We start from the raw sequence: 22,996 nt of genomic DNA on the forward strand, positions 1-22,996 counted from the left end.
AAGGAACTTTCGTTCATATCACACACACACACACACACACACACATATATATATATACAATTATGAAGTCAATCTATGTGCACATATCCGCGTGTTAGACGATGCTCAACAATATTTCTACTATCTTTATCTCCATTCTGATTCACCGCCTTATGCCACCCGTAACGTGAGAAAAACGTCAGACATACCTGTAACAGAGGAAAATCACGAACGTAATTAGTCTTCGTACATAATTGTTGCGACATGTAAATGAGACGGAAAATTTTTCAATCAGAAAATTGTGCGTATGCATCGAGGGGACTTTGGTTATAATGCAACGCGAGTACTAAAGACGCAGTGAGAATTTGCAGTAATCGTTTTCTGACGAAACTTGGGTTTCATCACAGCAACAGAACTGCGAAATTGATTCGCACAATCTGCGTCGACAAAAAGCATAATTACAATAATCCCATGCTTCAGATCTATCGTAAAAATTGGATCGCGCTCCGCGCGACTCGTCAAGCCGCGAATTGTAACTGGCAAATGATCATAGATCCTCCTCTTCCTCTCCTCTTGTACATCACGCCCATTTAACCATCCAGACGGTCGTTGTCACCCCGTACTCCAGCACGTAGTAATTTCGTTCTCGAGATAAGCGTTAGTAGCCAGAGCGCGGGGGATCCAAGAGCGAGGATCACCCAATCGACAAACCTCAGAATCAGCAGTTGAACTGCGATCAACGAAGCGCGCTCGTCACAGCGAAGACCGGCTATAAGTTAGCCAGCAGCGTGCCGACGATGGTCCCGTTGGGCCCCGATTTATAACTTTTAATCAAACCCGTGGTCATCGGAACCAACATATCGCGACAGCTTATCCGTATCTGTTCAGACATCTACTTGCGGCCACCATCAGACGCACGATCACTATGTCCGAGTGATATTTATGATTAGTATAGTGGATCTATGATAATGGATTGCGCCAACGGCTCTCTTCACGACATGGAAGAAAGTATAGTGAAGCCTACAGTTGTTGCGAATGATAAACTGCCCGAAGATCGTCGTGCAGACCTTCCTTACATTCGTCGGAACGCTGTTATCACACGGTCGAAAGAAGCCCTGCAAAAATTTGATCGTGAGTAATTTAGAAATTTTTTTTATTTTTTTTTATTATCTCCCTGTTCAACGATGATCAGTGCCGCGTACTTACTTTGTTTATGAGAGTTATATCACACCGTAATTGCGGCGCAAACAGTTCATACAATTAGTTTGATTGTACGTCGAGTGTTTGAGATAATTTTTTTTTTTTTTCGTTTATTATACTGCTCATCGTCCACTGAGAGATATTTACATGTACTGGTATTAGAATTTGTACTGATTTGATTTGTTCCTCGACAGCCAACGAGGACCGGAAATCTTCTGCAGCCAATGAAACGACGGCAGTCGGTGACGATATTCTGCGAAGCATATCGGTTGAAAAGATACGGGATCTGATGCAGGTGCGTGATTCGTTTATCATTTGTATAATTTCATATATTTTACAGAATTATGCAAAATTTTTATTACGTATAGCCAAGAATGTAGGAACTAGATATAATTGCAGAGATTTAAGGATGAGCAATTAGCATTGCGAATATTGCAAGTATTGATGATATATCTCAGGGATTTTCACTGACCCTGAATAATTGATCAACACGAAGTTCTTACTCATGAATATTTACGTCAGCTATAAGAGCTGAGTATGTACGATCACATGGCAAAGTTCTTTGTTTTGTATCAGAGAATCTAACGCCTATAGCTGATTGGAAATCAAAACAAATCATTATGGCGGATGACTCTTTACGACATCCGCGGGATCAACGCAAGCGACCCGCATGAATGACGATCATTACTGTTGTATTTTCTTATTATTTAATTATTTCTTTTCTCTGCAAACCGCACTATTGTGTATCGCAATGTCGGACTTTGCACAACACTATAATTGCGCGATGCTTCTTCTATCGCACGTGCATACATACATTTCGCCACCTATAGTATATTTATAAGAATCGAGATGTTATTACGGCTAGAAGAGAAAGAAATGAAAAAAGGCACATAATAAACTACTAAAGATCATGGCTTATTGACACAGGCTTACGTATATATACATAATATATGTTAGATACATGCACGCACTGTGATCTCGCGGTCAAAACTCGTTCCACATTTTTGAATTTACCGAGAAGAGTCACATATATATATCAGATGTGATAAATGAAAAAATATGGAACGAGTTTTGACCGCGAGATCACAATGTGTGCATGTAATAACGATATATCTACGTGCGATATAAAAGTATGAAAAGTATATTATTTTACTTACAGCAAATGGAAAGTGATGTTATGGAACAAGTCGGCAATCAAATCAAACTGATAATGTCCGGAGTTTTGCAGCAATTGGAGGAAATGCAGCCTGGAAAACAGACGGACGATTTATTTCAGGAAACAACAAAATATAGTAACAGGCAGTGAGTTGGAGATATTAAAGTTCAAACTATTACATTAGCTGTATCAAGTTACCTACTATACCAACCATATATCAATGGATTATTATTTTTTTGCCGCACTATATGTATTTATATACATAATATATTTACAGTGGTCAATGTATGCACTGTTACTACCTTTGTTTGCAGAAAATCGTTAAAGGATGGATCCCTACCGGAGAAGAAATTTTTAATGAGGAATTCTTTACTCACAGACTTATTTAAAATCAAACATATAAAAACAATTTATCACATATTTATAGTTATTCTAATTATTCTCTTCATAAACACTGCAGTCTATGACATCGTGGATACCGGTTCGTAAGTACACCAAGTATACAATGGAACCTGTTACTACAGGATCCCACGATTATGGATCAGTGTATAAAAAAATTTCGATCATTTATAGTACATACGTGTAATTGTTGATGAATTTTTTTGTTCTTCAAATACTATCATTTGAAGTTCAAATATATATTACAAAGCGACCGACGCAATGAGGATAAATAACAAGGCGGTCTGTAGTTTTCTTTTTGTTTACAGAACTAATTTTGGCATATCCACGATAATGATGGCTTTTGGCAAATTTAATAAAGTACTATGGATATGGTCCGGCATGCTGGCTTCGACGTTTGTAGTTTACGTCGCTTTCAGTGTCTGGGCTCATCAACGGATTCACATTGCGCCAAAATGTATGTATGTACACATTACATATTTACGCTTCATTGCACGAAATACCTATTTATTTTCAAATTTATGTTCACTTTGAATTTTGTATAAACAATTATTAACTCAACCTAACGAAAATTCTAATTCTGTGCGTGTTCTTTTTTTTTTTATCTTTCTTTCTCTTCTTACAGCTATTCAATTAAAGATTTGGGATTATAGCTGGCTGATCGCTTTAATCGTCTATCAAATTTTATTTATCATATTCCCAGCAAACTCATTGCTTACAGAAGATCTGCCTCCAGCATCTAGTGTTGCTGTACTAATGGAACAGGTGTAGTTACCAATTTTTTCTTTCATCAAAAGTCCTATTGCATATTTAACCCGTTACTCCATTATCAATTCAATATTCTTTATATGCCACCGCACATTCAACTGAACACTCTGTCTTTGCGATTACAACAGAATCCATTTCAAACGTATAATTAATTCCACGAATCAATCATGGTAACCGCATCTCGGTGCACTGATTGCCACAGGTCAAAATATTCGAGTGGCAAGTTGGACTAATAAAAACAACACACATTGCACACAAAGAAGTTGATGATAATTTCACGAGTATACAAATTTCCAGGTTCGTTTAGTTATGAAAACGCACGCGTTTGTGAGAAGTGCGGCACCCCGTACTTTAAACTATAAACCACACACGGAACAGACAAACGCATCAACCTGTCCCGGATTTACAAAGTTTTTGTACTACTTATTTTGTCCGACGTTGATATATCGGGACGATTATCCACGGTAAATGATCATCCTCTAAATAATTAATTTAGATTCTTTACAGCAACTACCGTCAGCCCTAATTTCGTATTTCTCATTTTCAGAACGAAAGTAATTCGATGGCGAGTCGTGGTTTGGAGTTACACGGAAGTCATATTGGTCGTGTTCTACATGGCATTTATATTCGAACGTCTTTTGATACCAGTTTTTAGGCAATTCGGCGCCAGTCCACTCGAACCGCGAGCGTTAGTGCTTAGCGTGTTTGGAACGATGATGCCAGGCACATTGGCCTTTCTTTGCGGTTTTTATTGCTTACTTCATTCCTGGATGAACGCCTCTGCAGAACTGCTGCGATTTGCAGACAGAATGTTCTACAAGGTACGCGTCATATATGTTTTGCGAGTACATTTCACGAGCTGATTCTTTGGTATTCCGGAGTATCATTAAGGGTGAAATTACGATGAAATCACTCTTGCCATCGTTTCATTTCACATGAATTAGCCCGCGATTACTGTTGTGAACTGAAAACGACCATATAGTCGAAATTTAATCGCAAGTGACGCGTCCGGCGCGTCGACGGCGGCCATGTTTGTTTCATTGTGCCAGAGTTTGAACGCGTAATTAGATTGGCAAATGTTTGAAAAACCTGTTTTCATTAACGTGGCTAAATTTTAAGCTCACTGAGCTGCTTCGCGCGAAAAATTTGTAATCCACCGAGTTATTGCATCACATATAAATTCAAAAATTTATTTTGAGTACCTACTTCACTTGCTAATGCGCATTGCACTTCCATGTTCAAGTCTCCTTTCAATTTCGCTATTTTAATATCACACTACCTCTTTGCCCAAACAGGACTGGTGGAACTCAACGTCGTACGACGCGTATTACCGTACTTGGAATGTTGTAGTGCACGACTGGCTGTACACATACATATACAAAGATATTTATGAAATAATTGCTCCGCGAAACAAGATGCTTTCAACATTTATGGTTTTTTCAGTATCGGCAATTTTCCACGAATACATATTAGCATTTGCGTTCAGATTCTTTTACCCGGTGCTGTTAGTAATGTTCGGTGGTATCGGTTTAATATTAGTATTTCTAACTCGAAAAAACGAACAAGCAGGGGGTAACGTTTTTATGTGGCTAACGTTGTGCATGGGCACCGGAATGATACTGAGTTTATATTCAATGGAATATTACGCTAGGATTAATTGTCCACCTTACAAAGACGAGTTTTTGGATTTATTTATACCGAGAAGTTGGACTTGTCACCGTTTATCTAATTCTTAATTTTCTGAGCGTTGAGATGTTTAATAGAAATATTCAAATATGAAGTATGGTCATAGCTGATCAGAATCTGAGAAAAATGCTGCTGCTATCGCTTTAGATAAAATACAATTATATCTATAATATAAGTTCTAGAAAGTGAAATTTTCTCCAGAAACAATAACTACGTCGTAATTGATAGTTCTTAATGGATTTATCTATAATTGCATTTGATCTCCTCTTTTTTTTTTATATATCAATTGGTTTTAGTTGTACGCTTCACGAAATTGTAAAGACTGTTATACCCAAGCTGCATGAAGCAATGTATAGATATACAGAACGGGAGTAGCACATCTGACAGAACAAATTTATAGTGTATATGAATGGCTATGTTACTGGACATATATTTGCAATAATCATAATTGGCATATATATATCTCTCTCTCTCTCTCTCTCTCTCCTTCACTCTCTCGCTGTTTCATTTTTCCGTAGTATTTTTTTTTAAAGCCGATGTAGTTAGTAATTATATGTATAGGTTTGTAAGTATAGATTTCTACAAAAAAATTAACATAACAAATTGTAAGGTACAAAAGCTATTGTATTTTACAAATAAATCTATCAAAATGTAACACTGTAATCGTCATATGTATTATATACCTACTTATTCTCATCCAATTTAGTTATACCACACTTGATTACATTTTTCATTCAAAATTATCTCAATGCAACGAGTGTTTCTTTTTTCTTATCTTTTTTTTTTTACCAGAAATAAGGCTTAACAACAACATTTATTATCAAGTCTTATACATACATTTCTTATACTCATTATTGATACAATAGAACCTCTTCTCTATACAATTTAATTTACGATTTATATACTGTGTAAGTTGTAATTTTTCATTTCGTTAGTTTGTTTGTATTTCGTTTTGCATTCTCAGCCATCAAAGGACAAAAACCAAGAGATGAGAATTATTGTTCACTTGATTAACATTAAAGGCATATTTTAAATGAATCCTAAATTGAAGTAAATAAAAAATGAAAATAACAAGTCTGCAGATAAAGCAAGATAAGCTAACTAGATAAAGTAGTTCCAATAAATTAATCAACATACATATGATACTACTGATGGTAATGAATTTCAATGTCTCCGTATTTACAAATCGTGCGTTATGCATGACTAATTGTTATTTTTATTATTGTTATGACATGAATGGTGCATTTAATAAAAAATAAATAATAATATTGTAAACATAAGTTATAATTCTATCTTCTTATTTTCCTCCTTTCCTCTATTATGTTTAATAAAATATCCTTCATCTCGTGGTTTTTATTGCTATAACGGAAAATTGTCTTTTTTTCTTCAATGATACTATACAATTCAACATTATTATATCTTCGTACTATATAATGATGAGTAGATTGTGGTTCAACCAATAAAAATCTGGTTTACATTACATACACCTGACCACTTTACTTCTCATGTCAATATGTACCTGTGCAAATATTACGTTTGTACCAGTCATTAAATTACTCTCACATTACAATTACTTAGAATTATTCATCATCTTTTTCTCACATAGTGTTTCGCTTGAAATAACAATTATTATTTCATTTTATTTCACTTCGTTAATTCATAATTACCATTATGGCAGCACTTGATTACTTAAAGCTAATATCGAATATCGATTCTTGATTTATATGTGTGTTTGCGTGTGTGTGTGTGTGTGTGTAATATACATACATACATACATACATATATATCTTAGCTACAAATGAAAAGCTTTGTTAAAATTTTTCAGCTAAAATAAATGATTGGCTTCCATTTTTCTGTCCAGCAGTATCTGGTAATAGCTGATCCAAATACTATTTGAAAATCTGTTAGTATCGATGCTAAATTTACATGGCAAGCAGAGACTTTCACCATTTGATGATAAAATTTTATCGATGGGCTTAAGACAATCGTAGTTGCTTTCAATATTAGTACTTCATGACTTATTTGCCGCACAGAAAGATTTCAAAAATTATTTTCTATGAGAATAATGAGAAAATTCCTTGTCCGAATTAGAAAACTTCAATGTAAAGGGAGCTTTTACGTCAATACCTATGGAAGTGCACTTTGGTCACAGATTATTTAAAAATTGAAGAGAATCATTTTTTGGTAAAAAAATAAAATAAAATCTGTAAATTTATTTCAAGAAATAGATTAACAATTAAACGATCAGTACTTGAGAATTCTAACTGTGAAAGAGGACCTGCCCTATATTGGTTATATCTTTTTTAATCTGGACCAGAATAACCATGAGTAATAATTAAGTAGCTAAATTTTAAGTAACCTTCATTTGCCTATACCGACAAGTGCTTCGTCCATTAATTCGTCGTCGGTTATACAGGGAGAGGCGGAGTGAGGAGAAGGCGGTATAACTCTCGGAGAAGGAGCGGGACTTTTTACAATATGAACACTGACTGATGGACTTGGCGGAAAGGTGGGAGGTGGAGGTGGCGGCGTGTTCCTTCGTACAGGTGCAGCTTGCGCCATAGCTCTTTCAGGGACAGTAGTCAATTTCGGTACTTCTTTAGGTGTAGAAAAGTCCAGCAGCATTTCAGCAGCCTCTTGAGAGGACGGTGGCGGTTTTATGGTGGTATCAACTGAAATGCTCCCCGGCTTTTTCTCCTCTTTGTACTTATTCAACGCGGCATCAGCCGGTTTCGTGCTCAAATTGAGACTCTCAGTACCGCTGTTTGTTAGAGGATAAGATTTTTGTGTCGATATGGGATCAGTTTTTGATACAGCGTCATCTTTGCTGGCAGGATTCAATGGAGCGCAGTTAAGAAACTGCGACGGTCTGTTAGCGATATCTTTAATCTCTCTGGATTCCGTGTCTGCTGGCTGCATAGACAAGTTAGTCGGTACGTCAGAATCATGAGGACTGACGGTGGGCGGCGGCATAATCAAGCTTGGACTGCTGTTTCCAATATTAGCAGGCATTAAAGCTGTGCACAAGTTGTCCGGCTTTGATTGAACCTCTCTTCTATCATCTGTCGGCTTTGCATTTGACAGAGAAACAGCTTGGGTTTTCGTAGAATCTGGTTTACTATCTAACAGTTTGCTTACGTCAGTTCTATTATTACTAGTATCTGATGACGTGAGTTTGTCTGCTGGTTTCTTATCCACGTCTGTGTTAGCACGCGCGGACAATTTTGGTATTTGAAATTTAGTATCCAGTTGTTTCATCAGTCCCTCGACAACAAGCTGAGGCGGTAGATTAGGTAGATTTGACATCGATGCATGTGCTGCCAATAGTTTAAAGGCTCTTTCGCTCTCGCTCTCTTCCCGCAACGCAGATGGGCTTGAAGTTTTTCTAATGTCTGAACCTTTAGAACCAAATATATTCTTCTCCCCAGATTTTGGTGGCCTTGGTTTGTCCCTGTTGCGACTCAGATCCGTTGCACCTGAGCTATTCATTTTGGGGGAACCAGACGACTTTGCTGAAACACCCTTTGCTAGTAAACCACCCGATCCTGAGTTAGATCCAGAAGCGGATTTTTGAACAGAAGGCACTTTTTGACTGGCAAGATTTGCTTTATTGCCGCTGTTCCCAGATCCTGAACTGCCCGGCAATTTCAGGGGGACTTGTTGCTGTGGTTTCTTAGACGCAGGGCCCGAATTCACTCCTGGTTTAAGACCAGTGTGAGTCTTTGGTGACCCGTTGCCGGAGCCGGATGAAGATCCTGATGAAGATTTTAGATTAGGACTAGACTTAGAGTCTTTTGTTCCTTTTTTATTGATCGTGATTTTCATTTCAGAACTATGTTTTACCATGTATTCAGCTGGATTTTTAGTATCCACAGGTGTCTTGCTACCGCTTTTACCCTCACCAACTTTATTAGAACTAACTCGGTCCTTTTGACTACCCTTAGACCCGCCGTTACCATCTTCTGTACAATGTTGGGCATTCTTAAGTTTGTCAATAACGGCACTAAGTGAGCCTTTTCTATTCCTTGCTTGTTGTTGAGCAGTAGCTGATTTTCCAATATCCGAACCACCTGACGGAGGCGTGCTGCCTCCACTGCTCGGCAGAGACGGAGGAGTCTCAGCGTTTGGATTTAAATCCAATTGTTTTAACTTTGCGCTAGATGATTTCAATTTTGGACTCTGGTGTCCGGACCCGCTAAAAGTCAGAGAGGATGTTTTCCTCTCTTTATCTCTATTCGAATCTTTATTAGAAGACTTTGCTTTTGGCATACCGTCGCTATTCTTGCTTGATGGTGAATTAGCTGCAGATTTTAAAGCTGACATGCTGGGTTTTCCGGCACTGGCTGAGCTCCCGTGTTTTGGCGATGAAGTACCATGTTTTGGGCTGACACTCGCCGGTATCGTCGTATGTTTAGGGCTATTGTAAACAGGTGAATGTTTGGGACTTTGTATTGGTTTGTTAACAGGTTGCTTTAGGGTAGGGCTCGACTTTCCAACAAGAGCTAACGGACTAGTATGCGTAGGAGACGGACTAAATTTTCTGAGCGTAGCTGCAGGTGACGAAGGTCTTGTTGTCAGATTTGGAGGAGATTCGGTAGGTTTAATACTCACCGAAACAGGTTTTGACAGAGGATCTGGCTTCAACGGTAGCTTGTCCGGAGGTCCCATAGGACTGTCTTCTCTCTTCCGTTTTCTCTTCTTCTCTAGTTTATTTTTATCCTCTGTCTTATTTTTTGAACTCTTCCTGTCCCTACGCTCATCTGTCAAGTTTTTTGAAGCCGGACCGGCAATTGGTGTGATGGTGATCGAGCTAGGAAGGCTAGTTTGCGGAGACGAAGCTATAGGTATAATCTCAATGCCGGGTCGCCTTTCTAGCCCCATTCCTGTCAATACAGAATTATAATTTGATGATTGTGCAATTCCGCTGCTGGAAATAGGCGTTATACTAACTGACGGTGGAACCAAATTTTTATTGTCCTCAAATAAATTAGGGCTCTTCTTGTCTTCGCGTTTCTTAGACTTTCTCTCTCGCTTCAATAGTTCCTCAACATCTTGCAAGTCGTGAACTTCAACGATTTCACTTTCATTCTCCATGTCGTAATCTGAGCTTTTATCAGTTCCTAAAATATCAGCATGGTCTAGATTACACAAATCAAGACCACTTGCAAGACTAGCAGCCGAAGTTGGTGTCGGAGTTCTAAGCTCGTTTGGATTATCTCTACTAGTAGGTGTGCCTAAAGGTGTCGAATCAGAACTAGAACTTTCCAAGAGGATTTCACTCATCTCCTCACCTTTCCTCTTCGGACTTCTCCATAGCCCGTCAGCTGTTTTTCTTTTTCTCGCTTTCTTAGAAGGTCGCTCTACTAACGGATTAATCAAACCTGCAGAGTTTTTAGCTTGACCAAGAAGCGCCCCAAGTTGCAGAGGATTCAACATCGCAGTGGTTGTATCGGAATGGCCGGAAAAAGACGGAAAACCGATACTATTCTCCGTTCCGGCTTCTAAAAAAGACTGCTGCGACGATTGTTGCCTACCGATACCTCCGCTACCGTTCAATCCCGGTTCCTGTTTGATCTTTACATCTCCACTGGTGAAATCTGGCATACCTGTACCATTGTGTCCATTCTGGTCTCTGCCAGGACCGAGATTAACATTATAATTACCGCCATTGCTATTCATTGCGTTAGAATTAGCAGGATTCCTACCCTCCCAAGTCTTTATCAACGTTCTCATTGTTACGGGGATGCTAAGGCATTTCTGCAACACTTTACCAGCCAGTTCTGACGAAGACTCACTGTTGCTCATGCTAACTCCGTATAATTTACATTTCAAGTTTGATATGTCCGACAGATCGAGTTCTGCTGTCGCCATTGTTTCTTCAAAGGGGTGCTCAAGGCTGACCGAAAGATGTTGCCAAGACAAAGCACTGACCTCAAACATCACCGTGTGTTCAGGGTCTTGCCGTGCCATGGGTCTAACGCAGCTTGCAAGTAACGAATTGAAAAGTGCCTGCTGCCTGAGGTACACCAGGATCTGGGGAACGTGGGCAGGATGCGTAAACGGGATGCTGCTGACCAGCACCCCTTCCATATTCCGGTTTTCTGTCATGAAGTAGCAATGCTGCTGATCCGGCAATGTCTGTTAATAAAATACTGGATGAACACGGCATAATATGTAAAATGGATAATATTCACGAGTAATGACGAGTTTCGCGAAAGTTTTACGATTTCACAAAAAATCTATTCGACTACGGGTAATTTGGAACTTACCACAAAAAGGCCTTTGTTATTATGACAATCCAGTCGACCGTCGCTTGCGTGTTGTACTACCAGACTTAATAATGGATGTGGGGATGAAATATCACCACATTCTAGTTCCGTGACTTTTTGTATTCTGTGAACTAATTCCAGGCACAGTGGCATCTTTTTCGCCAATTTCAAAGTGAAACAAGCAGGTAACATTGAAGAGTTTGCTCCAGTTAATGAAGCGTATGAAGGGGTGCTACAGAATGAGGAAGAAAATCAAGTGTTAAGTTAAATTCAACGCACGTGGAAAATTTGTTGAACTAGGTATTAGCCGAGACAGTGATGTAATCGCTATTGGCATGAAAACTATATCTCTAAAATAGTCTAACCTTTTTCCAGACGGTGTTCGATTAATAGTAATGATATTGGAGGTCGGTAGCTTATGAGCTGTTGAACCTTCCATACACACTGTGACAGAATGGCCAATTTTTCGGGAGATAATAGCTTCAGAGCTGAGGATTTCATAGCTCCGATTTCCCTGGTCAATTAGGTCGTATGGTGAAACAAAATAAGTTAGTTTCATCGCGTGGCCTCCTTTTCTCTTCTCCAAAATTCCTGAATTAACAAACAGGTTATGTAATCTAGTACAAGAATTGGTAAATAATAAAATAAATACTAACCAACTGGGCTTTTGTGTACAATATTGAAATGTTCCTTCATAAAGGTTTGCAAATGGGCTATGGTACCCAAGTCTGCTTCGAGGGACTGCAAAGCACTGAAAGCTTTGCATTTGACCTTTTTTTCAGCATTCAGCTGATAGATAGAGGCCAATCCTTCCAGTTGAGCCGTAAAGTCAACAAAATCTCCTCGGGACAAACAGGTGACCAACTCTTCGCAACTCTGTCAAATTATATTTCTTTTTATTACTCTTGTTAGCATTAGATCTAGTTCAGATAACTCTTTTCCATTAAGATGTGTCATAAAATTTTTAATTACTCAAACAAATTCGTACCTGCTGCTCGTTTTTCCCTTCATGATGAATTTTGACATCTTTGACAGCACCAGTTGATTCCAAAAGAACTTCTAGATAAAACATATCCGATGATATAAACAGTTGTGTACCAGAAGTCCCCAACATGAATTTAAGTCTGCAATAAAACATTCAAGATACGATGAGTATAAAACGTCTGAATAGCTGCACATTGGGTACATTTCGCACGGATTAAACATATCTGAAGGTATGATATGAAAGATTTGGAGAACCACTTACCCTAACTGCCTTGTCAGACTTTCTAGTCGTTCTACCATGGACTGCAAAGACGTGACCTTTATGGAATGTTGCAAAGTATCGAGGCATTTTTGCAGTTGATTTTTTTCAACACTGTCAAGGGCGAATCGTTTATCCTATAAATATGTTAGACATATTTAAATTAATCTTTAGAGACTAAGGCTCCTTCTTAAACAGTTAATATCGAGCTCAATTGAACCTACCAGCATGGCCATCCGCAGATTCTTAGCAATTTCGACAAAGGATTTAAAAGAAGCAGCCTTTGAACGAAGCTTCTCCATCAGCAGCTCCATTTGCCATTCTTTTCCCTTGTCCACCGCCGGGCTGCCAACAGCCCCGGGGGCTGCTGGAAAATTCAATTTATTTTCAGCAAGATTTCCAGTTGAATTAAAAAGGCGCGTGTGATAAAACCAGCACAATTGATAGACAATGACAATAATGACGCCGGCATAAATTTATACGACTGGTTGTGTAACAAGGGTCTATCTCATAGCAACGCATAACTGATAAATAAACGCGTCAGTAAAAATTATGCACAACTCTTGGCAGATAAACACAGCGTCAGCTGGGGTTTTTGCTAAACGAGCACGTTTTATGTTGGTTGAAAATGAGTGGATAGGATCACGCGAATTTGTTATTGTTTGAACGTGTGCGTGAAATAGCGTAGCAATCAGCGTAATCAACGAATTTTGTGTCCCCCACCAAAGCGCACGCATGTACTATCTCGGTCAGCATAGGATCAGCCGTCGATCGTAAAACATAGATATGATGGAAATACTTACGAAGGCCCTTCTGATTGTTCCCCGCATCCATGTATCCTTTTCCGGATAACACGGATGCCATAATACGCTTTAAACACCGTTTCTCTATCCACGCGAGGTCAACACATTTTACATTCCAACGGCAGCATCTTGCTCGTTTGCTGCTTCACTCCACTTAGCTCAGCAGACCTCGCTTTCCTAACCTTTGCGCCCCCTTAGCAGTACACCTTTGCGCATCGCGCGTCGATCTCTATCGAATCAGCTGATTGGTCGACATAGCCATCTGCGACAATCGACCCCTCGCGTGATCTTTAAGGGGGTCCCTTGGTCGATTTCGACGTGCATAAATATGTGTAAAGAAATGGCACAGGTGTTAAACTCGAGTAACAGAGAAACACTCAAATAAGTTTTCATTTGACGGAGAAATGAATAAATGGCACTGTAAATTCGTAAAATTCATATCCTTTTTTGCGTTTGAGACACGTGGACTTCAATATTTAGAGATACATGCATCAACGAAACCTTATCATTGAATAAATATTGTTGAAACTGGAAGAATACCGTCGGTAATTGTTGAAAGAGCTCCTGAACGTGCTTTCGGATATCTAACTATACATGATTTGGACAAAATCCAACTACCCGACTTCCCTTCTCCGTTGATCGGCAATCATAGCCATTCTACAACCATTTGCAGTCACTGCCACGGAGACTGTGCAAGGAGCACGATTTCCATGTATACAAATCGTTTCCCAAAATAAGAAGCAACTAATATACGATAAGTACCATAACGGTGAGCGAGGTAGATGAATCACATTGCAAGATCGTCGATTAGTCAATCTTGGGCATCTCTACAACTAATGACATTTCGGTGCTACAGGAACACTAGTGACGCCAGTGGTACAAAACATGAAGCTAACGTTTACGATTAGCGTGACAAGTTTGGTCAATTCACCCATTTGAGTTCATGCTCCTTGTACAATCTCCATAGTCACTGCAGTCACTGACGCTGTGGTTGCGACAAAACGCCATTATCTGTGTGATCGGAATTAGATGTAACGTTATTTGTGTCTTTTGACAAGTTATTGTGGATAGTTTACGACTAAATAATAACCTTTGAACATTGATACCGCAATGTACACCAGGAGCAGAAATAGTCAGGGAAATTACCCAAATGGTAAATCAATTTATGTTAATTCATTTTTACCGAATCTGAGCGGCATACTACAAAATGGATGACGCTAAATTTTCCTTTTTGAGTAAATGCCGGGGCTCGAGACGACGCTCAAACTTCTCTATCGAATTAGTCACTCAAATACAAACTCGGAGTATAGAGCCGATTGTATAACAGTTACGACTTAAAACAGAACCGACAACAATAGCCTTTGATTTATTGTACATACCATCCAGTACCTATGTGGTTATTGATTTTTATTCGTTTGTAATTACTTGCTGCAAAGCAATCAATTATTCGAAAGAGAAAAGTAACCCTGAATAATGCTAGGAACTTTTCAAATTCCAGCAAGGGGACAGTCGGGAAACATAAATTCTGGACCAGGATACCAGAATTCAACGGTAATCATTTTTCCATACTGATAATCCAAACCAATGAAAATAATTTTTACTTCACTATTTGTAAATTTTCTGTGATTAAAACGCTCATCAAATTGCGTGAAGTATCATTTGGACAAGTATGTTTTATAACTCATGGACCACAAATTGAACAATTGAATAGACAAAGTTTGTATTATATATGTACATACAATATTCTAAATTTTTTAACATCGCAGATCTTTTCTCTTGAAAATTCAATTATTATTGTTCGTATTCATCATCACTTAGTATTACATACACAGAGTTGTGCATTTCTCAAGTCTTCAACTAATTTCTAATAAAATAAACCATCAATCACATTGTGATTTATTAGCAAAGATTTAAAATGCGTAAATGTCAAGGTATTTCGACCAATATTTATTATACCTTGAGAACATTAGTATAGATGTATGATAAATTATGCACTTTCAAGTATCGTAGATTCAATGCAATATTATTTATTATTTGACAATGTAAAGTTCAAAATTTCACGGTGTAGGCTTGTTTTTTTTCCTTATCTACTTCTCTTTTATTTGGTTTGTTTTAAGTTTGTACAGGAACACAGGTTGAAAGACTGATTGGACAAGCTGTAATTGAATACCTGGAATATTTGAAATCTTTTGCAAAAATCTTGGAAAGTATTTTTTTCTAGAATCATATTCCACTACCTGCAACTTCAGTATGGAATTACCTACGCGTTTGTTACCTACCCATGCTAATAATGAGGTTGTAGAATTTTCATAGAGTGAAGAAACAGATCTCATTTTAAAGCCAAAACTAAATTGGTAGTAAGAATTGCATAGATATACGTATACCTGTTATTCAGTCTCTTTGGTATTGTAAATGCTTGCTATATCTACTTCTTTGCATGATAGTCATCAATTTTTAGCAATTTAATGCCACTCTTGGTGGCAAAAGACACTATTTCGAAACAGTTTGATGAGATCTTTGGACCTCAATTTAATCAATTTATAAACTGTGCTATTTATTCTTCAGCTTTTTTAATCATTTCTAACAGAAGTTTAGGAATTGAATTTTTCATTTTAGTTCTAAACTTTTTAGTACATGATTGAACTGAAATTTTTTCTGGCCACCATTGATCACGGTTCCAAATCAAATAGTTTTTTTTTTTTTTTCCTAATTCTCTGAAAGTTATCTTATTGCCAGCCCTGATTTAATTAAATATAAATCATCATCACTGCAAAACTTACGAAGTCGATTCAGGATGTTTGACGATCAAAGAAGTAGGCTAGTATTTTAATATTATCCCTGTGTTCCAGTTTCCAATTATGATAAAAGTGCAGAAGTCCGCCTTTATTTGCATGTACTAATTAGTGGTTCCCATCTTCCCCTCTCCTGCAAAGCAGGCCCTAGTAGCTATACAACAATACCGAGGAGGTGCGCCCCGCCAGGGGCAGGCTCGCCAGTTGCCCTCATAGCATAATGCATCCTGAGCCAGTTCCTTAATGATTCGTTCTAAACTCATGTTCTGAACACCTTGGCGATACACGATTTTCTTGCATCTGTTCTATTCCATTGGGTGATACTGCCGACAAGAGCTAAAATCATAAGCACAGAATGAGGACATGGTTTTACATTGTACTAGATTTGAGTTTACTGTCACATATTTTACAAACTACTTGTTTATCTGATATTATGAAATTCTTCATTCTTAGTTGGGCAAGAACAAATGTTATTTTTAATTGTGTAAAGATTGTCAGAGATGATTTATTTCCTAAGAAGGTGCAAAAATTTGTGTATCTCTTGATGAATTAGATTGATGTTGTTTTCCAATAGCTGGTCATGGTTTAGTTATGAATTGAGAAACGTCTAGCACTGTTTAAAGGAATATCGGCAGGTGTAAGCTATAGGGGTAGCGTCAGATTGCGTTTGAATACGTGTGCGACGTCGGGCCCTGGTGGGGTAGCACAACCGCAGAGGTTCCTTGTGTAGTGGCGAGACCCACCCTATGATTTACAGTATTCGCAACAAGGGAATTTTCAACCGTCTCAAATGTCGGGACAGAATCAGCAGGGACCTTACAAGAATAATCCAGTGCAAAACTCGCCGCAGTTTAAAGCTGCAAATCCAGTACATCAACAACAACAACAACAGCAGCAACAACAGCAGCAGCAACAGTCGGCCAGAACAACGCAGGGCTCTCAGCCTCCAAAGGCACAGCCAATTACTCAGACACCACCTCAGCAGCAGCAGCAGCAGCAGCCTACCACTCCGCAAACTCCGCGTCTGAAGCCAATCCTCAAGCAACCGTCATCTACTCCACCAGCAGTTACTAGTGCTCCTGTTGCCGCTAGCAGTGTACCTGCTGCACCAACGCCAGTAGCTCAGCCAACAACGCCACCAACTGCTAATAATAATGAGACTAAGACTGAGGATACGAAAGAGAGTATGGATGTCGACAGTCCGGAACAACCGAAATGGAAACGTGGAAGGGTATCTGGCTGTGAGTATGAGATTGAATTTCTTTTTTCGTTCAGTTCACATTATACAATATCTAAATGCTGGATAAATCAGTTTTCTGTTACTGGTGTAAGAGTTATGAATTGACAATTAATGATGAAAATTCACTGCGCAAATTTGAAAGTTGTACAGTTAGCTGCATACTCCAAAGTTTTAGTTGTCGAGTTGTAGCAGTTGAACAACTCGTGTGAACATTAGGACTGATTGATTGTTATTTTACTGAGACTTTCATCGAATTTACACATAATTTGATATACTCACTTGAAACATGTTCATTAAGATAAGGTAAATAAGAAGCTGAAGCGGCTTAGGATGAATCAACGACTGAGGAAGGCTCTACAGCCTAAAAATGCGATCATGGTATTGAATGAGATGAAGACTGGAGTACAATTCACCTTTCCGGAGTCACAAGCAGCCATGCCAAACTCACTATTCGTTGTGCACGCCGAAGTAAGTTTGCATGTAGAAATCGGCATTTGTCACTGAAAGAAACATCCACTGATATATTATCCAGTTATCATCGGAATATTGGATGCCTGCACGCAAATAATCGCAATTCGTTTTGTTATCCAAAATTTAGTAATAAAATGACGAAATTATACTTACAGATTGACGGGAAGACTTACGTTGGCCAAGGATTGTCTAAGCCACTTGCGCGACAGAATGCTGCTGAGAATGCGTTGAAGTGTTTGCTCCTTGAGAAAATGACAACAGCCACAAGTAAAGCACGAATTGACGCTGAATCGGATGGGCAATCGATACAACCAGAATCAGCCCAACAGATTCCACCTATCAAAGAGGAAGGCAACGAAATGGCAATTTGCCCTCCGGAAACGGCTACTGAAGAACAAGATGAAGTGCCCTGGAGTTCTTTGGCTAGTTTTGCTCTCTACAAGCTGTTTTTGGAGTGGCAAAATCAGGGCACTGTAGTCCCAGTACCAAGACCAGGTGTTTCTACTGGGCGTGGTAAGAAGGAGCCAAAGGCTCCGGTTGAAAAAGATTTACCAATAAATGCGATCAACATTCATCCTGTCATGTTGCTCAATCAAATGAAGCCTGGGTTGACATATGTGGAAATTAATCGTACCGGAAACCCACCAAACACAATGTTTACTTTAGCTGTGGAAATCGATGGAAATGAGTATCCTGGTTCTGGTAAGAAATTTCGTAATTACTGATTTCCCGAGTATTTTGCTATTTCGATGCGATTTGTTTATTTTTGAGGGTGATAACAAATCTATTTCTTTTTACAGCCAAGAATAAAAAGGATGCCAAAAAAATGGCAGCTAAAACTGCCTTGTCCGCGCTTTACGGTTTAACATATCCCGAAGAAACAAAGATGGATCATACAGAAGACATGATGTGTTGAATTCTTTTACAAACATCTTGTTGGGGTGATTCGATTTTCCATTTTACACTTACTCTATTTTTCTTTCGCTTGATATTGACGTTTATGTAGATTGTAGAACAACTCTGTGTTTATTCAAGACCATAGATTGTTGAAATCGTGAGTAGTACAAAGGTATTTTTGTTAATTCCGAGTCATCTGTTCAATTGATCAAATTTTATTCTGTTTATTTGCTATTATATTAGTAAATACTTTACTTTTATTTCGTAACCTTAAATTTTAATACAGAACAAAAGTATTGAAATTAGAAATGTATTTTATCGAGTAGGATAATATTACGTACAATGTATAATAATTAATAGCTTAAGGACACCTTATTCTTGCGACGTTCAAGTATAGAATATTATCATTGTGGTGAATCCTGCTTTTTCTTTTACTCACGTTGTTTCCGTTTGAAAACACTCATTTTTACCGCTCATTGACAAAAATAATGTATTAAAAAGTAATTCATTATACTATTAATTACTGTTGACTGTAAATCACATGTTAATGCCAAATACAACTTACCACAATCAGATGTTTCATAATTCGCTTACCTCTACATTCAATTTAGTAAGTCACTTTCAACAATTCAAGTAGTAATACTAAGTTGAGTTTAAATTTTTCTTTAAGCGGCAAACAATATATTATCCCGCATAAGACTCATCTCTTCCTGATCTGTGTGCTCTTGCAACTTGCTGATCAGAGTTCCCAAAAACGATTGAAAATCAACTTTCAATTTATTGGCACCTTCTTCAGTATTACAGCTTACTTGCGATATTCTAGACAACTTGGGCGCTGTAATAAAACAGCAAGTTATAATTAATACATAGTTCACGTGAGAAGAAAAATAAAATCACTATATCATTTCTTACACATCTTTTTAGGAATTTCGACACTGATATTATCTTGATCGTGATGAAAGATGACACAATTTGTTGGACCAAGCCCAGTTTGATTAACGAAATAATCGTACAATTGTTCTAGCTCACGAACATAGTCCTGTGATTTACCGTTGTGTACAAAAATCACACCATGACTTTTGTCTCTTACAGCTGGCCAACAGGTCTCGAATCTAAAAGAGATGCAAAGTCATTGACGTAGACGTTGAATCACAGCGATATTGGTTAATTTACCTGTGATCGCCACTGCAATCCCACAATTCTATTTCAGCTTTGACAAATTTATTCCTGACATTGATGCTTTGTATTTCAAATTCAAGTATTCGAACACCTTTGGTAGGCCTGTGTTCTGATGGAATTTCTGTTGCATCCGCAAGAAAATTTGATATCGTAGTCTTGCCGCTCTGCAAAATATATGAACCATAAATATTGAAATTACAACAATTTTTCTGACTACTAAAAATATCTACGTACATAATATGAAGGCTAAAGCAAAATTTCAAATAATTGTACTGCAAAATTATAAACACGTGCTGTACAGATTTTGTTTGAAAAACTCACTCCGATAGGTCCCACTACTATAATTTTCAATTGCTCGTCGTTACTCATCGCTCAAGAATTGCCTCAGGCTTTCTGTGTCCATACGGTACGTGTATACGTTAATATTCTATTGCCATGGTAACCAGCAAGGGGCAACAGTTGCCCGCACAATATACATTTCACTACGAATGTCATTTTTCCTTGATATTTTTTCATAAACAGCATTTGTCGCCGATCAATCAATCTTAAAATTTTTCGATTGATGTATTTCGTGTAAGGAAATTTGAACTAATACCAATAATATGTACAGGAAGAGGGACAGCTATTTATTTATTCTCGCTCGAAAATTCTGTGAACCTAATCCTTATGTTATTCCGGTACAACGGAAAAGGTACGCGACCTCTTGGGAGAATTAATCGAAGAATTAGACATCTGAAGCGTGGTTTAATGAACGTCAATCGTGACCCTTGTCAAGGGGATTTATCTAGAGATAAAAATAGCACTCGAGCGGCGCCTGTGCGTCACAAATCAGTCCAATTCGTTAAGCTTCATCCGCAGCAAAGGCAGTCAACGGCAAAGTAGAAACACTGCATACGATTGGTCGAGGAGGTTCGAACGAAGCTTTCGGACCAATCAAAACTGCGAGCGATTTCGGTCGCGAGTGAATGGTTCATTGGGTACCGGCTTTGAGCCAATGAAAGACAAGCGAAGGGGTTGATCACACACACGCACGTAGAGGGGCATATGATCGTGTGCAATCCACAACACTGGTTACAAATGATACACGGTAGAGAAAGCATTAAGCAACGTGTCTGGGAATTAGAGATTACCTCATTGTGGTCTGATCTTTGTTCGTAACAAAAATATTGTAGTAAAAAACTTGACTTTACAGCTGTGATTATCGGTTCGTCAATATATCAAATGCAAGCTAACGTGTTCCGGTAATAACAATAATCATAATAACCGTAGTGAATTGAAAATTTAAATCGGTCCAATTATTGTTAATTCCTTAATTTGCACGTAAAAAAAAATATATATACATAAGTAAAATAGCATGGCCGAAAATGCCAGTGGATCCTGCACGGAGTCGCCAAAGGCTTCCTCAGCGGCGATGACACAATGCTACGAGAATTACATACTGGTTGACGTTGGCGCTAATCTAACAAATAAAAAGTACAGTCGTGACTTAGACAGCGTTATACAGCGGGCAAAGGATTCCGGTGTCAAGAAGATCATGGTCACTGGAGCGAGCATCAGGTCGAGCAAGGAGGCGCTGAGATTGACGAGAATATACCCAGGCACCTTGTACTCAACGGCAGGAGTTCATCCTCACGACGCCAAGTCCTGGGAGGATGACGAGACGTTGCAAGAGCTCGAGAGTATCGCGAGTAATCCGGAGTGTGTCGCAATCGGGGAATGCGGCCTGGACTACAACCGCGACTTCTCCGACCCTGAAACGCAGCGCAATGTATTTCACAAGCAAATCGAACTTGCCTGCCAGCTCAACAAACCATTGATAATTCATGAACGAAGCGCCCAAAGCGATGTACTGGAAGTTCTAAGCCATTACTCGAACCGGTTACCCCCTGTTCTTGTTCACTGTTTCACTGGTACGGCGGAAGAGGCCCAGCTCTACCTGGACCAAGGATTTTACCTCGGCATCACCGGCTATCTCTGTAAGGACAAATCGGACAGCGGCGTCAGGCAGCTTTTGGAAGGAGGACAAGCTCTTCTGGACAGAATCCTTGTTGAAACGGATGCTCCTTTTATGTACCCAAATACAAGGGCCAGCAAACTACCATCTCACGTTAAAGACGCCTTGACTGAGCGCTCCATGACCTTCCTTCATCGGTACTGCACATTTCAACGTAACGAGCCATGTGCCTTGCCTGCGATAGTTGAAATGGTTGCCGCATTCATGCGCAAGTCGCCGGAGGAAGTTGCCCTAGCCACTGCTTTCAATGGTTTGAAATTATTCGGACTCAATCAATGATGATTTATGTCCTGTTTTACTCGTTGCTCAGATTTTCTTCAAAGGGCAGAAAAATGGTGCTAGGAATACGGTGCTCCGAAATGTATTTTTCCTTGTATCAATAGGCAGCTTTTAATCTGCTTCTACAAAAGCGGCCAATTTATTTCCTATCGTATTTATTTATGATTTTTATTTATGCATTCACTCATTCGATACTCTTCAACTGTACGGTTGATCAATCCGTTACGAAATAAACTTTAGACTTTGACTATTTGAGATATTGCAAGACTATTATATTCTCCGCAATAATGATTATATTTGATAAATATTTTCAAAGAAACTACATTTTTTTTATTATCGCATGAAAAAAAAAAAAAAAAAACTGCATTTAACTCGCTTCTAAATTCTCTCATTATTCGTAAAGCCAGATAGGAGTCCAATTCTTTTTTTTTTTTTATAATGATGCAGATTTTGACACTTGGCTTGTACGTATGTTTTACGCTTTTAACCATTTACAATATGCTATTTTTATCAATCGACAAACTTATCGAGTAGCAATAGAATGACGATTATATTCCTGTTGATATATTATATATTTTGATATAATAAACTGTTATACATCAGCATCTTACTTCTTCACTG

General features: G+C 38.5%; 5 protein-coding genes across 12 annotated transcripts; 3 read left to right on the forward strand and 2 right to left on the reverse strand.

Moving 5' to 3' along the window:
* The first annotated feature begins 941 nt into the window (after window positions 1-941).
* On the forward strand, window positions 942-5,843 carry LOC124215918 (sterol O-acyltransferase 1). 2 transcript variants are annotated; one of them, XM_046619839.2, is made up of 9 exons: window positions 942-1,110; window positions 1,374-1,474; window positions 2,339-2,481; window positions 2,650-2,820; window positions 3,043-3,191; window positions 3,360-3,499; window positions 3,800-3,966; window positions 4,050-4,323; window positions 4,798-5,843. In XM_046619839.2, the coding sequence occupies exons 1-9, from the start codon at window positions 942-944 to the stop codon at window positions 5,236-5,238; spliced, it is 1,755 nt and encodes a 584-aa protein (XP_046475795.1). In that variant the 3' UTR covers window positions 5,239-5,843. The 2 variants fall into 2 exon arrangements, with proteins under 2 accessions (XP_046475795.1, XP_046475796.1); XM_046619840.2 differs by lacking the exon at window positions 2,650-2,820.
* MED1 (Mediator complex subunit 1) lies at window positions 4,952-13,718 on the reverse strand. Of its 2 annotated transcripts, none has more exons than XM_046619838.2 (8): window positions 13,504-13,718; window positions 12,925-13,064; window positions 12,704-12,837; window positions 12,446-12,581; window positions 12,114-12,333; window positions 11,823-12,048; window positions 11,458-11,689; window positions 4,952-11,326 (listed from the first exon to the last, which is right to left on the reverse strand). In XM_046619838.2, exons 1-8 carry the CDS (start codon window positions 13,562-13,564, stop codon window positions 7,550-7,552), a joined length of 4,926 nt encoding a protein of 1,641 aa, XP_046475794.1. In that variant the 5' UTR covers window positions 13,565-13,718; the 3' UTR covers window positions 4,952-7,549. The 2 variants fall into 2 exon arrangements, with proteins under 2 accessions (XP_046475794.1, XP_046475793.1); XM_046619837.2 differs by having other exon boundaries at window positions 12,925-13,067.
* A 739-nt stretch (window positions 13,719-14,457) lies between these two features.
* On the forward strand, window positions 14,458-19,476 carry LOC124217911 (double-stranded RNA-specific editase 1). Of its 6 annotated transcripts, XM_046624080.1 has the most exons (7): window positions 14,465-14,656; window positions 15,002-15,054; window positions 16,440-16,470; window positions 17,053-17,536; window positions 17,834-18,003; window positions 18,162-18,708; window positions 18,807-19,476. In XM_046624080.1, the coding sequence occupies exons 4-7, from the start codon at window positions 17,086-17,088 to the stop codon at window positions 18,920-18,922; spliced, it is 1,284 nt and encodes a 427-aa protein (XP_046480036.1). In that variant the 5' UTR covers window positions 14,465-14,656; window positions 15,002-15,054; window positions 16,440-16,470; window positions 17,053-17,085; the 3' UTR covers window positions 18,923-19,476. The 6 variants fall into 6 exon arrangements, with proteins under 6 accessions (XP_046480031.1, XP_046480032.1, XP_046480036.1 ...); XM_046624075.2 differs by lacking the exon at window positions 16,440-16,470 and having other exon boundaries at window positions 14,458-14,656; XM_046624076.2 differs by lacking the exon at window positions 16,440-16,470 and having other exon boundaries at window positions 14,458-14,656; window positions 17,098-17,536.
* Window positions 18,992-20,922, reverse strand: LOC124217914 (intraflagellar transport protein 22 homolog). Its single transcript, XM_046624082.2, has 4 exons — window positions 20,404-20,922; window positions 20,077-20,246; window positions 19,816-20,015; window positions 18,992-19,738 (listed from the first exon to the last, which is right to left on the reverse strand). Exons 1-4 carry the CDS (start codon window positions 20,449-20,451, stop codon window positions 19,569-19,571), a joined length of 588 nt encoding a protein of 195 aa, XP_046480038.1. The 5' UTR covers window positions 20,452-20,922; the 3' UTR covers window positions 18,992-19,568.
* A 155-nt stretch (window positions 20,923-21,077) lies between these two features.
* On the forward strand, window positions 21,078-22,985 carry LOC124217912 (3'-5' ssDNA/RNA exonuclease TatD). The gene has a single exon (XM_046624081.2). The coding sequence runs from the start codon at window positions 21,437-21,439 to the stop codon at window positions 22,373-22,375; it is 939 nt and encodes a 312-aa protein (XP_046480037.1). The 5' UTR covers window positions 21,078-21,436; the 3' UTR covers window positions 22,376-22,985.
* The last annotated feature ends 11 nt before the right edge of the window (window positions 22,986-22,996 follow it).

Source organism: Neodiprion pinetum, chromosome 4, assembly GCF_021155775.2.
Source record: "Neodiprion pinetum isolate iyNeoPine1 chromosome 4, iyNeoPine1.2, whole genome shotgun sequence".
NCBI classification, from domain to species: Eukaryota; Metazoa; Arthropoda; class Insecta; order Hymenoptera; family Diprionidae; genus Neodiprion; species Neodiprion pinetum.